A 15980-nucleotide genomic window follows, 5' to 3' on the forward strand; every position below is an offset into this window, starting at 1 on the left:
TTCTTTCTGCCTAGAATCTCCCGCATCCTCACCCCCACCACCAAAAGTCCACATGGTTCATGTCTCCTGCCCATTTCTTGACTGGATTATTTATTTTTTGGGTGTTGAGTTGGATAAGTTCTTTACAGATCTTGGATACTAGCCCTTTATCTGATGTCATTTGCAAATATCTTCTGCCATTTCATAGGTTGCCTTTTAGTTTTTTTGACTGTTTCCTTTGTTCTGCAAAGGCTGTTCTTGATGAAGTCCCAATAGTTCATTTTTGCCTTTGTTTCCCTTGCCTTTGGAAGCATGTCTAGCAAGAATTCGCTGTGGCCAAGGTCGAAGAGGTTGCTACTTGTGTTCTCCTCTAGGATGTTGATGGATTCCTATCTCACATTTAGGACTTTCATCCATTTTGACTTTATCTTTGTGTTGCATTTCTATTCACTAACAGTGAGACAGAACAAAGAGAAATTAAGGAGTCAATCCCATTTACAATGTTACCAAAAACCATTAGATACCTAGGCATAAACTTAACCAAAGAGGTAAAAGACCTGTACTCTAAAAACTACAGAGCACTAATGAAAGAAATTGAGGAAGACACAACAAAATTGAAAAACCTTACATGCTCATGGATTAGAAGAATAAATATTGTTAAGATGTCTATGCTACCTAGAGTAATGTACACATTTGATGCAATCCCTATCAAAATCCCATCAACTTTTTTCACAGGGCTGAAACAAATAATCTTAAAATTTGTATGGAACCAGAAAAGACCCCAAATAGCCAGAGGAATGTTGAAAAAGAAAACCAAAGCTGGTGGCATCACAATTCCAAACTTCAAGCTCTATTACAAAGCTGTCATCATCAAGACAGTATGGTACTGGCACAAAAACAGACACATAGATCAATGCAACAGAATAGAGAGCCCAGAAATGGACCCTCCACTCTATGGTCAACTAATCTTTGACAAACCAGGAAAGAATGTCCAGTGGAAAAAGGACAGTCTCTCCCACAAATGGTGTTGGAAAAATGGGAGGGCCACATGCAGAAGAATGAAACTGGATCATTTTCCTACATCACACACACAGATAAACTCAAGTTTTTTAATGTATGTTTTTTATGCATTTTTCTTAGTCTGAGTACTCTGAAAAGTAGAAACAAGTATTGAAATGCTGACATTTTATTTGGAAGAGTTGCAGGGTGAAGAGAAAAGGGGACATGAGTGAGGCAAGGGGAGATATGAAGTATTTCCTTGTGAGGCCTTATCATGTTGGCCACCACTTCATGACAAGCCATGACAGAGTCCCAGCTTGTCACTTGGCAGATGTGTTCACACGGCATGAGGGACTCTGGGAGGTTTGCAAAGGTTTACATATCAGAGTCATCCAAGGAATGGAGAAATATGGGAAATTACTGCCTCACTCCTTTCTGTCACCTAATTCCACCAAGCTTCACCCATGTGAAACTAACTTTCCACAACTTCCAAGTTACATCAAACAACCCCTTAGTGGCTACACATGAAACCAGATCCTATGTCTCATGGTGTGACATTTCAACAGAGTCTGGAAGTGAAGAGGCCACTTAGTGTCATGAACTAATCAACAAAGTGAAAGAAGGCAGTCAGGAGATTTTCAGAAGTTGTACAAGATTTGTATCAAAAACAATATATTTTTTTAAGATTTTATTTATTTACTTGACAGAGATCACAAGTAGGCAGAGAGACAGGCAGAGAGAGAGAGGAGGAAGCAGGCTCCCCGCCGAGCAGAGAGCCCGATGTGGGGCTCGATCCCAGGACCCTGAGCTCATGACCTGAGCCGAAGGCAGAGGCTTAACCCACTGAGGCACCCCTCAAAAACAATATTTTAAACAAAATTGGGACTATACCACACAGGTTACTTTCATCATTGAGATATAATTCACATAACATAAAATTCACCTTTTTTAGTGTACCGTGCCATGGTCTTTAGTGTATTCACGAAGTTGTACAACCAGCGCCACTACCTAATTCCAAAACATTTTCATCAATTTGAAGAACTCCCATATCTATCAGCAATCACACCCCATTTTCCCTCCCCTCCAATCCCCAGAAACCACTAATCAACATTTTGTCTTTATGGATTTGCCCATTCTGGACATTTTCTATAAATGGAATCACACAATATGCGGCCTTTTGTATCTGGCTTCCTTCCCTTAGGGTAGTATCTTCCAGGTTCATCCCTGCCATACCATTTATCAGCACTTCACTCCTTTTTATGGGTGGATAGTATTCCATTGTAAGGATATACTGCATTTAATTTGTCCATTCATCCAGCTGAGGAAAATTTGGGCTGTTCTACTTTTCTTGGCTATTATGAATAATACTGCAATGAACATTCATAAACATTTTTTATGTGGACATATGTTTTCATTTTTCTTAAGTATATATCTAAAAGTGCCATATTTTCTTAGGTATGTTTTTTGTGTTTCTCCTTTTTTATTGATAACCAAACATACTTCAAAATAATATAATGAGATAACTCTGGAAATCCCAGGTTTTGTTGGTGTCATTGCTTCTGATTGTTGTTGTTTGTTTGTCAAGTGGCCTTGTGACCTAATTCTGTAAAGTCTGATTTCTTTGTTGTGTGTGACCACTGCAATGTCTACTTAGCTTAATGGTCAATTTCTTGACGTACCTGAAACCAAGCAGCATCTGGGTAGTTCAATGGGTTAGGCTTCTGCCTTTGTCTTAGGTCATGATCCCAGGGTCCTGAGATAGAGCCCCGCATCGGGCTCCCTGCTTAGCAGGGAGTCTGCTTGTCCCTCTCCTTCTACTCCTCCCCACTGCTCATGCTCTCTCTGACTCTCTCAAATAAATGAATAAAAAAATCTTTACACCCCCCCAAAAATGCCTGAAACCAACACATTGCCCAATTTTTGTTGAGGGTCTCTGTGTGTATATTGGGGAGAATGCTTTCAACATTCAAACAGTGGAAAGGCAATTTACAGTTCTGCCTCAGCTTTCACTTCCTGCTTTCACAGAGCCTTAAGGTTAGCCAGAGGTGAGAGCTTTGGCATTTCTTGTGTCTTCCTGAGCATGCACACAGCCCTGGTCATATGCACAGCCATATGCATGAACACAGCCTTCTTGACTGCCAGAAATATTTGGAGCTTTTCAAAGTCCCATATGATGATCTCATTTGCTAGACTTTCCTTTTAAGCTTTTCGGTTAGCCTATTATTTGCCCAATGTAATCCACCAACTAAGGCACCCATCGATGTTAAGCAGTTATCTCTGATTGTTTTAGACAAATGCCTCTGGGGAAAAGGCTGTTAACAATGGTTTACCTTTGGGTCACATCACACAGCTTTGTGAGTAGTATCTTCCAGGGAACCACCGGACAGGTCAAATAATGACACTTCTCTGGGTCTGGGTCTATGAAGGAGCTCCAGTACTGTTCTGCTCCCTCTGGTGGCTGCCAGTCTGCTGGTTTTCGACATGATTGTGGGTGTTCATTTTCAAGGCAACTGCAGAACTAGGAAGAGGAGGATGAGAATCGGGCAAATTAAAATGCTACAAAGCTCACTGCTTTTATTGCAATCCAATCATTTTTCTTGAACTAACATTATCTGGTTGATTTTGACAATTTTGCCAGTTTTCTCATGGCTTTTATGGAAGAGAAGACTTTGAACATTTTTACTCTGCTGTTTTCTCTGACATCACCCCATACAGTTTTATTGTTTTTTCTAAATAAGGTCTATGCCCAATGTGGGGCTCAAAATCACAAACCCAAGATCAAGAGTCACATACTCTTGTGACTGAGGAAGCTAGACACCCCTCACCTATACAGTTTTAAATATTAATTTTTTATTATGCATGACCATTTTCCATACTCTTAAATATTCTCCAAAAAACATGGATGTTAACAGATGCATAATGTATCATCGAATTGATTTTATTTAATTAATCATTCTTTTATATTGAACTTTTAGATCACTTCCTATTTTGCTTCTCTATAGATAATGCTTTGATAAATATTTTTTTACTGTATCTTGGAATCCTTCCTTAATCTAGGTTGATGGATCCAGGAATACTGGTTTTAAGACAATAAACTTTTTAAAAAAGATTTTATTTATTTATTTGTCAGAGAGATAGAGAGAACACAAGCACGGGGAGGGGCAGGCAGAGGGAGAAGCAGGTAGAATGAGAAGCTGGCTCCCCACCAAGCAGGGAGCCCGACGTGGGACTCTACCCCAGGGCTCTAGGATCATGACCTGAGCCAAAGGCAGATGCTTAACCGACTGAGCCCCCCATATCCTGACAACAAACATTTTTAAAGCTGTCTAAGTTAGGAAGTAATAGAAAGCCAGCTGCAAGTAACAGAAAAGCTAGCTAACAGCTGGGATATTTATTACTTACATAACCAAGAAGTCTGAAAGAAGGTAGAGAAATCAGAATTTCATGGTTTTTTTTTGCTCCAGCATCCTCAGAATGTTGACTTTTTATCTATGTGCTTATTGTTTATGGTAGCAAGATGGCTGCAATTCTCCCCTGGTTACATAAGCAAGACTCAGGAAAGCAGAGGTGTACGAAGACAACACAGAGACAAGACTCCTCATACACCACTATCCTTAATTAGGAAAGAAAACCTTCCCTATAAACCTAGCAGAATTCTCTTACTGGATCATTTCCAATATTTGTCACATAACCTTCATTAATTGTTAGGGAATCTAGGAAAACAAGGATCTGGTCCTTTCCAGATTCAATAAAAAAATTAGAGGTTTGATAGAGCTGCTGAAGATTCAATTACATTAGATAGCAAAACTCACAATAGTGCTGGATAACAAATCACCACGAACTTAGAGTTAAAAAATAATAAGCATTTTTTTTTTCTTGCTCACATCTTGGAACAATTGAAAACTGACTAAACTAGGCTGGGTTTTGCTAAACTTGTCTATGGTTGGGCTCAGGTCTGTTCTATGCACGGTCACTTTGTTTTTACTTTTACTGTGAAATAAAATGTAAAGAAAACAATGCAAAACAAATATAGATATAGATATAGCTATAGCTATCTTAGTGAATTATTGTAAGATAAACATCCATGTAATTACCAACCAGGTTAAGAAATAGAACTTTGCCAGTTCAATTCCTTCTCTCAAACTCTCTCTAGTGATGCCTGGCTGGCTTGGTCAGTAGAGCATGTGACTCTTGATCTCGGGGTCATGAGTTCAAGGCCCATATTGGGTGTAGAACCTACTTAAAACAACAACAACAACAACAACAAAAACTCTCTCTAGTTATCCTGGTTGCCTAAAACTTGTTCTCTAATAAATTCCTCAGGAAGTACTCACAGGAATAATATTCCCTAAGTGCCTGCATATTCATAACAGCTTGTCCATGTCCTTTATACTTGAATGTCACATTTTCTTAAGTATCCAAATATTTTTTTCTGACAAAGTTTCACATTAAAAAGTCTAATGATACCCTACAACCCAAAAATTGCACTACTAGGTATTTACCCCCAAAATACAAATGTAATGATCCAAAGGGTCGCATGAACCCCAATGTTTATAGCAGCAAAGTCCACAATGGCAAAACTATGGAAAGAGCTGACATGTCCATCAACAGATGAGTGGATAAGGGAGATGTGGTACACACACACAATGGAATTTTACTCAGCCATTAAAAAGAATGAAATCTTGCCATTTGCAATGACATGGATGGAACTAGAGGGTATTATGCTGAGCGAAATACATCAGTCAGAGAAAGACAAATACCATATGATTTCACTCATATGTGCAATAAAAGAAACAAAACAGATGAACATAGCGGAAGGGAAAGAAAAATAAAATAAGACGAAAATTCAGAGGGAGGCAAACTGTAAGAGATGCTGAACTCTGGGAAACAAACTGAAAGTTGCTGGAGGGCAGTTGGGTGGGGGGAAGGGATAACTGAGTGATGGGCATTAAGGAGGGCTCCTGATACAATGAGCACTGGGTATTATATGCAACTAATGAATCACTAAAGTCTACCCCTGAGACCAATAATACACTCTATGTCAACTAAATTGAATTTAAGTTAAAAAATCTTTTTAAAGTCTTCCTTCCTTCCTTTATAAACCACATGTTCTTTTGGCCTAGATGCCTAAAGAGCCTTTTTCTTTAAAGTCTAGAAAATTCACTAGACTATGTCTTAGTGTTGGCCATTCAGTTCAATATTTTCATATGCATAGTGTGCCTTTTTAATATGTGCTTTCAAATCTATTTTATTACAGAAAATTTTTCTCTGATTATACCATGTAGTATTTGTTCAATTCTCTTGCTTCTGTTTGCTTATCCAGGAACTTCTGCTCACCATATGTTGGATCTTCTTTTCCCAAACTCATTCAATAGTTGTATTGGTTTTCAACTCTTTATCACTTTCTAATTTATCTTTTATTTTTAAAATTTCCCTTCTTGGGGCACCTGGGTGGCTCAGTCCATTAAGCATCTGCCTTCAGCTCAGGTCATTGATCCTAGGGTCCCAGAATCGATCCCTGCTTCAGGCTCTCTGCTCAGTGGGGAGCCTGCTTCTCCCTCTGACCCTCCCCCATCTTGTGTTCTCTCACTCTCTCTCAAATAAATAAATAAAATGTTTTTTTAAATTCCCTTCTTTTCATCTTCTACTTCTCTTAAGGCCATATCTGTGTGTTTATTCACTGGATTCTTCATACTTTAGTACCCATTTTTTTCCTGTATTTTTCTTGATCTCTCTCCCTTCACTTCTGAGTTTCTCTATTTCTCATTAACTTTTTCTTTCATGTTTTATATCATTTTCTTAATGACATTTCTTTCCTGAAGATATTAGTCTTTCAGCTCATTTTGAAATATTTCATTAATTTCATTTTTCCTTTTTCTGTCTCATGTTTTAAAGCAAGTCTTTATGCCTGCTTTCATTATCCGTGGTGACATAATATTTTCTCATTTTTCTTACGATAACTTTGTATGAGATTTAGTCTCAATACATTTCTGTTGATCATTTTTGTATGAATTAAGTACGAACATTCAGAAGGAAACCTCGTTCAGAATAAGTTTTCTTCTTCATAAAGTTACCTATTCTGTTGTGTTTCATGTAGTGCAATATTTGTGAGATTTCCTGGCCATATTCCCCTCACCCACTTTTACGGGGACCTTCTTTTCCTTCATCTCCACCATGGCTTTTCGGCTCCCAGCAGCATCCTCGGGGACGGGCCGCGTCCTGAAAGGCCAGCTTCCCTAGCGAGTGAATTCTGATTGCTCCTTGGGGCTATGCTGCTCCAGACTTCTAGACCTTACCACAGGCCCCCTGCACGCACCTGCTCATTGGAGCAGGCAAAACGGGTTCAGCTGTTGTTCTAAAATGAGCCTGCTGAGCTTTCCAGGAAATGTGTCCTGGATATTGGGGGGTGGGGGGGTTGTTGGCAGGTTTGTTAGATGGCCTGCTGCTTCCCTCTGCTTCCTCCGGCACGAGGCTGCTGAGACCACGAGGCTCTCGTGACCGTCAATGACTTAGCCCCACCAGATTGTATTTCCGACTTCGTGGGAACCCCTTCCCACCTGGCTCTGTTGGAAATGCCTGTGGATTTTGGTTGTGCTCTTTAATTGTTCTGTTTTTCTGTGGAGATTACGCAAGTGCTAAACACTGTTCTGACCCTACCCCTTCGTCTTCCCCAATCCATGTGTTCACTCTGGCGCCCAGGCTGAGGGGCGGGAATATACACAGGAGAAATACACAGGCCGTTGTGGTAAAGGCAGAAACGCAAGAGAGCAAACTGCAAGCCAGAGGATGCTTCAGCCTCTGCTTGCAGCACACATCTACTAACATTGCTTCACCCAAAAACAGCCATAAAGCCAAGGACGACATCAACCTGCCAGAAAATACACTTTGTTTCTAGGGAAAGGAACTACAGAATCATGCAAAGAACGTGATGAAGAATTGGGAACAATACCACAATATTCTACGCCGAACAACGACATCTGCCCGAAAAGCTTTTTCTAAATCTTGCTAAATCGCTTTCCAGAAGGGTTTAATTTTACTTCCATCCCCAGATCTGAGAGTGCCTGTCACACTGCCACATTCATCTTTACTGAATATTTTTACAGTGCTGCTCATTTCATAAGTAAAATATATATATATAAATATGTATATATATATATATATGCGTGTGGTTTAATGTTTGGATTACACTTCTTTTACTTCTGTGAGGTTTAATATTTTTTATTCATTTATTAGCCATTTCTCTTTTTTTTTTCAATTTTAAATACAGTTTTATTTAAGACATTGCATTTTCCACTTAACAATACAGTGCTTATAAAGTGCAATGTTTATTTCCTTTCCCTGTGCACATATTCCATATTCAAGTATCAAGAATGCCCAGTTTTTTTTGCTATAGCAGCTCAACGTTACAACTGCCATGGAATTTGCTACAAATTTGGGTCCTTTGAATATTGTGTGTGGAACAATGCTCAACCTATTTATTCTCAGGTTGGTTTAGTCAACCTCTTCAATGGTGGGCCCAGAGGAGGCACCAGGGAAGCCTCCAGGCATTCCTCCTGGCATGCCCCCTGCACTCTGGTACAGCTTGGTGATGATGGGGTTGCAGACTTTCTCCAACTCTTTCTGCTGGTGTTCAAATTCTTCCTTCTCTGCAGTCTGGTTCTTATCAAGCCAGTTGATGATTTCATTGCACTTGTCAAGAATCTTCTGTTTGTCTTCATCATTTATCTTGCCCTGAAGTTTTTCATCTTCAACAGTTGCTTTCATGTTGAATGCATAAGACTCAAGTGAATTCTTGGAAGACATCTTGTCCCGCTGTTTCTCATCTTCAGCTTTGTACTTCTCAGCTTCCTGGACCATGCGCTCAATATCTTCCTTGCTCAAGCGGCCCTTGTCATTAGTGATGGTAATCTTGTTCTCTTTTCCTGTGCTCTTATCCACAGCAGAGACATTGAGGATACCATTAGCATCAATATCGAAAGTGACCTCAATCTGAGGGACACCACGAGGAGCAGGAGGTATGCCTGTGAGTTCAAACTTTCCAAGTAGGTTGTTGTCCTTGGTCATGGCACGCTCACCTTCATACACCTGAATAAGCACACCAGGCTGGTTGTCGGAGTAGGTAGTGAAGGTCTGCGTCTGTTTGGTAGGAATGGTAGTATTACGCTTGATGAGAACAGTCATGACTCCTCCAGCAGTTTCAATGCCAAGAGAAAGTGGAGTGACATCCAACAGCAGCAAATCTTGAACGTTTTCAGATTTGTCTCCAGAAAGGATGGCTGCCTGGACAGCTGCACCATAAGCAACAGCCTCGTCAGGGTTGATGCTCTTATTCAGTTCTTTTCCATTGAAGAAATCTTGGAGAAGTTTCTGAATCTTGGGGATACAGGTAGAACCACCCACCAGGACAATATCGTGGATCTGAGACTTGTCTAACTTGGCATCCCGAAGGGCTTTCTCTACAGGGTCCAGGGTGCCACGGAACAGGTCAGCATTTAATTCTTCAAACCGGGCACGGGTGATAGAGGTATAGAAGTTGATTCCTTCATACAGAGAATCAATCTCGATACTGGCCTGGGTGCTGGAAGAAAGTGTATGCTTAGCACGTTCACAAGCAGTACGGAGGCGACGAACTGCCCTCTTGTTTTCACTGATATCTTTCTTATGTTTGCGCTTGAACTCTGCAATAAAATGGTTGACCATTTGGTTGTCAAAGTCTTCTCCACCTAAGTGGGTGTCTCCAGCTGTGGACTTAACCTCAAAGATCCCATCTTCAATAGTAAGGATGGACACATCAAAAGTGCCACCTCCCAAGTCAAAGATTAGCACGTTCCTTTCAGCTCCAACTTTCTTGTCTAGGCCATAAGCAATAGCAGCAGCAGTTGGCTCATTGATGATGCGAAGCACATTGAGACCAGCAATAGTTCCAGCATCTTTGGTAGCCTGACGCTGAGAATCATTGAAGTACGCAGGTACTGTGACAACTGCACTGGTAACGGTGTTCCCAAGATAAGCCTCTGCGATTTCCTTCATTTTCGTCAAAACCTTAGAAGACACTTCCTCTGGATAAAAGCTTTTTGTCTCTCCCTTGTATTCTACTTGGACCTTGGGCCTGCCAGCATCATTCACCACCATGAAAGGCCAATGCTTCATATCAGACTGGACAACAGCATCATCAAATCTCCGTCCAATCAGGCGTTTGGCATCAAAAACTGTGTTGGTGGGGTTCATCGCAACTTGGTTCTTCGCAGCATCACCGATCAATCGTTCGGTGTCCGTGAAGGCGACATAACTTGGGGTGGTCCGGTTTCCCTGATCATTGGCAATTATTTCCACTTTCCCGTGCTGGAAAACACCCACGCAGGAGTAGGTGGTGCCAAGATCAATGCCAACTGCAGGTCCCTTAGACATGGTTGCTTATGTGTGGGCCTGGCTCAGGCTGAGAAGACAGCAATCCAAAGGTGTAGCCCCGCGTTCAATGAGACCCAGCCATTTCTCTTTTTTAATGACTTGTCTGCTCATGTCCTCTATCTACTGCTCTAAGGCAGATTTTGTTTTTCTTGTTGATTTATAAGGCCTTATTACATATTAAAGATTTTAATCTTTATCTTTCATATTTGTTACACTTATTTGTTCCAATTTATCATTTCCCTTTTGCATCACTTATCTAATTCTGCATAACAAATTGCCTTAAAACAGTGTTCTAAACCAAAAAAACATTTATTATGGCTTATGAATCTGTGTCAGCAGGATGGGTCTGATGACCCGGACCAGGCATGGCTGATCTCTGCTGGGCTCATTCACACATCTGCTGTCTGCTGGTGGTATGGGTAGAGAACAGATGATTTGGGAAGGTCTCGCTCACATATCGGCTGTTGGCGCGCTGCCAGCTGGCACATGAGGATCACTGGCTAGTGTTACTACCATACCTTTTTTTTAAAATTGCATTTCTATTGTCTTTTGGTTTACCTTTAACTGTGTTATATATTCAAAGCTATCGTTTTTTCCCTATGCGATTTCTTTATTGTTGTCATGCTGTTAAAGTTCTTCCCCAGTTCCAAGGTCTGATACATATTCTCCTGGGTTTTCTTCTAGATTTCTGTTCTTGCATTTATTATCTCTAAGTCTTTAATCCAGTGGAAATTGATGAATGTGAAGTAAGAATTTAAATGGTGGCGTTTCCGCATGTAGTTAACCAATTATCGAAGCACCATTAATGGAATATTCTTTCCTTTTCCCATGGATTAGTGGTATCACCTTTTATCACAGAGTGGATTGTGATACAGTCCTCGGGTCTGGTTCTCGGTTCTTGCCTTTGCTCCACTGACGTGTCTGTCTGTGGGTTCTTGCACGGCCCAAACCTACACAGGCAATGGGTGGAAGAAACTCAGGGTTGGGTGAGATCATCGCCATTGTGTCTGCAAGTGAAGGTCATACTGCATAACTTCTCTGAAGACTCAAGATGAGCTCTGAAAGTTCAGGAGGGAGTCATGGGGGGATCCATCCAGACCTCTCCGACGGCAAAAGGCTTTGAGCAGGGGGAGAGCACTTAAAAAGATGAGTATCCTCACCTAGCATTTATTGGGAGAACAGAAAAAAGGGCCATAATTACAATCCTGATAAGGAGAGAAACATGGCTTTTCCCGCAGTTGTCTGAGGCACCCAGGGCGCCCCAGCCAGACCGGAGTCCCAGAGAGCCGTGGGACCACTGTCCGCCCAGCACCTAGCAGCGCGCTGCAGTCTTTCACCTGTGGCAGAATATATAATATTTATTGATTTTCCTCTGAGTAACAGGTTTAGTGAAGATTGTCAGTTCTCTGGGGGGATAAACATGAAATAGATTCTCCCCCTCAAATCTATCATTTATGCTCTGTGAAACCTCCCTTTCCCGCTGGGTAGCAGCCCCCATTAGCTGTGTGTGTGTGTGTGTGTGTGTGTGTGTGTGTGTGTGTGTGTCTCCCAGTCTGGTTCTACAACTTTTCATCATTTTAGTTGTCAAAATGGTTTCTCCCCAGTTATTAAGATTCAGCTCTGTCCAATTTAAAATTACAGTCTTCTATTTGATTCAAAGCTTTCCTCTTTGCCTCCAGCGCAGGAGAGGCTGCAGGCTTTAGGAGAGTTGGGGGTGGGGAGGGGAGTGAGGTCATGGCCTCCTCTCTGCCACTCCTCTCCTTCCTGCTTATCCCCTGGCTTCTGGGGAAAGCTGAATATGGCCTTTTGTGATCTGTGGCAGAACTGCGGGTCCGCATGGCTCACCAAGTGCCCCCCTCAGTGCCGAGCAGCTTCCGGTGGTCTCTTGAGAAACGTGGCTTCCTCTCCCAGCTTGCCCCCAGCGGACAGCCTTGTGCAGCTCTACTCCAATGAGCACGGCTCTGCCCAGTGGGTGGCCATCTTCCTGCATGTCTACGGCCCCTGACTCTAGGGCTTGTGAGCAGAAGGATCCATCCTTATTCTGAAGCCCAGAGCTTGAGAGGATGACCCCATTTGCCTCACACCATCCTGTTACATTTCTATCCGCTAGACGCCGGAGCCAGGTTCCCGCAGATCCCAGAGCTGGGGGTAACCCCAGTCTCTGTACATTTATCTGGGCTCTTGATGCCCTAAATGTCTCTATAGTACATTTATTTTGACAACTTGCATTATAAAGTAACTCACTATAAGATCTTAAGATTTGACAGAGAGGCAGAGTCCCTTTCCTAAGACCACCCACCAAATCGGCACCATGCTCAGATTAGAATGTAGTGTCATTGCTCTCTGTCTCTCTCTCAAATAAATAAATAAATAGTCTTAAAAAGGAGAGGGGGGTTGCCTGGGTGGCTCAGCTGGTTAACTGACTCTTGGTTTCTGCTCAGGTCATGATCTCAGGGTCCTGGGAACAAGTTCCCCAAACCTCAGAGCACAGTAAGCCTGTCTGTCTACCTGTTTCTTCCCCGGCTTGCACACTCTCCCATTTGCTCACTTGCTCTCTCAAATTAATGAATAATTTTATTTGTTTTTTTAAAGATTTTATTTATCTATTTGACAGAGAGAGAGAGAGACAGTGAGAGAGAGAACATAGGCAGCGGGAGGGAGAACTAGGCCTCCCGCTGAACAGGGAGCCAGACTCAGGGCTTGATCCCAGGACCCTGAGGTCATGACCTGATCCGAAGGCAGATGCTTAACTACTAAGCCACCCAGGTGCCCCAAATAAATAATTTTAAATTGAAAAAAAAAAAAAAAAGGATTTAGTGTCAGAGTATAGGACCCAAGATTTTTCCATCAGGATAGGATTGGTCAGACTTCCAGAAGGATCAGAACTGAGAACCTGGGCTTTGCTGTCAGGTCTCATCTGAGTCCTGGATGAACTACTACTGTCTAGCCGGGCAATCTTGGGCAACTTAGTTTACTTGGTTTCAGTCTCCTCACCTGTAAAATCAGAAGAATAATAACAGTATCTGTCTTATAGGTTTATATTGCTTAAACGAGACCACATAAGCAAAACCCAGGGCCTGACACCTAATGAGTTCTCACTGATGGCAGCTGTTTCATTTTGGCTTTTGTTTTTGTATTGAGGCATAATTGACATGTAACATAGCATCAGTTTCAGGTGTACAACATAGTAATTAGATATTTGTATATACTGCCAAACATCCACCACAGTAACATCGGTCACCATACATAGTTATGATTTAAACCTCCTGGTGAGGACTTTTTTTATTTTATTTATTTATTTGACAGAGAGAGAAACAGCGAGAGCAAGAACAAGCAGGGGGAGTGGGAGAGGGAAAGCAGGCTTCCCACCAAGCGGGGAGCCAGATGTGGGGCTTGATCCCAGGACCCTGGGATCATGACCAGAGCTGAAGGCAGACGCTTAACAACTGAGCCACCCAGGTGCCCCTCCTGATGAGGACTTTAAAGATTTCTCTATTGGCAACATTCAAATATGCAATATGGTATTATTAATTATAGTTATATAGTAGTTATTGTTGCTCTAAATAAGCAAGTATGCTTAGGTCATGGCTAAACTCACATAGGTCCAAAGGTCACCGCCTTTCAGAGGGTTGAGTGGTATTCCCGGGGTTAACTCCCTCACAGGGGACCTGGTGTGTTGTTGAGGTCCTTCCACCTCTGTGGTGACCTTCTTCTCACCTCTTCTTACCACCTGCTCCATGGTGAGACAGGGTGGGAAGCAGGTGCGAGGAGGAGTAGCTATGGATTGGTACAAACACATTACTTTTGCCAAAAAAAAACAATTACCGTTTATGTTTTCTACTTGCAGAGACCATGTACCAGAAACTCTTAAAATCTTATTTCGTGTTTCTTAATACTTAGACCTACTGCTTTATGACAAATTGCCAAGTCGTGGTCAGGAGTCAATTCACATTAAAGAAGAACAAAGATTATGGGACTATTGACCCTTTAAAAAAATCATTCCTGGGGTGTTCATTATTCACACTGCATCCACGCTCAACCCACCCTCTGGGTTTCTTATTTTACACTTATTTCCAGATTAATAGCCCAATTAGAAACCTATTGACTAAGGCTGTACTAAAGGCAATGACCCTTCGCGCTACAAGCATGCTCTTTCAAAACCTCCCTGAAAACCAAAGAAGTGCGTTGGTGCTCCCATTCCTGGACTAACCGCGCCCCCTAGTGTTCACTCCCACACTCGGGCACCTGCGCCTCAGAGTCTCCTTTGTCATTTTTTTTTCCTCCTAGGACAGGAGCAGAGAAGGCCTGTCATCCCCACACCCCGTCTTCTCCAGCCCCTAACCCCCATCAGTCTGTTCTGTGTAGATAACCGACCCAAAGGCTCAGATGTTGCTTCTGGCTCGTGTATTTGAAATTAATTTAGCACATCCATCTTATTATGTGTTAAAAAGTGTTTCTCAGCAGATTGGTTAGGATAAACCTCCATGTGAGAAAGCAAAGGGGGTGGGTGATCTCTCCTGGACTGTGTGGGAAGAGGGATGTGGCTTTCAAGTCCTACTCTCAGACTAGAAATTCACCTTCCTTGGCCTTGAGCTTCCCATCTTGTAAATGGAAACAGTGACCTTGCTCTGGCAGTTGCATCCTTTACTTGCGAAGGTTGAGCGAAACTGAGGTGCCCCCCTGAGCCTACTCTAGCCTCCTCCCGACACATGGCAGGGTCCAGGAACTTGCTGCAGGGGCAGAGTCCCTGAAGGAAGGCCAGGGAAGGAGGGTGGTGACCACACATGGTCATTCCTGACGGACTCCTGGCAATATTCTCTGTAGCACTGGATTGGGAAGGCCAGAGGAGCAGTGGACAGAGGCTGAGGACCAGGAGGTCTGGATTCAGTCTCTGTGGCATCGTGAATTGTGTGACCTTGGCAAAGTCATTTCACCTCATTGGGCCTTGGTTTCCCCAGCTGCAAAAGGAGGCAGCTGGGCCAGGGGATGGGAAGGGGTAGGGTTTCTCTAAGGGCCCTTCTGACTGTGGCATTCTGAGAGTCTGAGAGAAAATAGCAAAGCTCTTTGAAAACAGCAAAATCTGCCCTGTATAGGTTTCACTACTCGAACCTCCTAGAAGAAAGAGACAATGTTAATTATTTGAGCAGCTAATTTTTTTTACAGCATTTTCATGTGTCAGGTCTTAGTCTAAGCTCTTCACTTACATGAACAGCTATCTGTAGAGTTATCCGGGTACAGCAATTATTAATGTGCAATTAATAATTAAGTGCTTTGGGGGAATAATTTCTAAACAGGAGTCTGATCAATAAGCCAGTTGGGGGGGCATCTTCAGCTAATTAAGGGGGTGACTCCCTGTCTCTGCTATGAAAAGAAAAATGTCACCAAACATTACACATAGCCTGAGGGGTACGGATAGAGGAGGAAGGGGCTGCCGTTGCCAGGCAACTAGCTCCTCATCACTAATCATGAGCATAAAAGCCCTGGGTCTTCGTTTTCCACACAGCCAGTGGGCCACCCCCCTCCTCCCACTCCCCGCTCCCCACAGCCGGCTTTTGGGCTCTGATTCCAGACACCTGGACCTTGGAAAAGGCCCG

General features: G+C 42.5%; 1 protein-coding gene across 1 annotated transcript; it reads right to left on the reverse strand.

Moving 5' to 3' along the window:
* Nucleotides 1-8220: 8220 nt before the first annotated feature.
* On the reverse strand, nucleotides 8221-10421 carry LOC116877486 (heat shock cognate 71 kDa protein-like). The gene has a single exon (XM_032874231.1). It carries the CDS (start codon nucleotides 10384-10386, stop codon nucleotides 8470-8472), a length of 1917 nt encoding a protein of 638 aa, XP_032730122.1. The 5' UTR covers nucleotides 10387-10421; the 3' UTR covers nucleotides 8221-8469.
* Nucleotides 10422-15980: the final 5559 nt, after the last annotated feature.

Source organism: Lontra canadensis, unplaced genomic scaffold (genome assembly GCF_010015895.1).
Source record: "Lontra canadensis isolate GAN:19392208 unplaced genomic scaffold, GSC_riverotter_1.0 scaffold52, whole genome shotgun sequence".
Classification (NCBI taxonomy): Eukaryota; Metazoa; Chordata; class Mammalia; order Carnivora; family Mustelidae; genus Lontra; species Lontra canadensis.

What these genes read in the sequence shown, in the direction of transcription:
- LOC116877486 (XM_032874231.1), bottom strand. Translation starts at nt 10,386, where the DNA reads ATGTCTAAGGGACCTGCAGTTGGCATTGATCTTGGCACCACCTACTCC.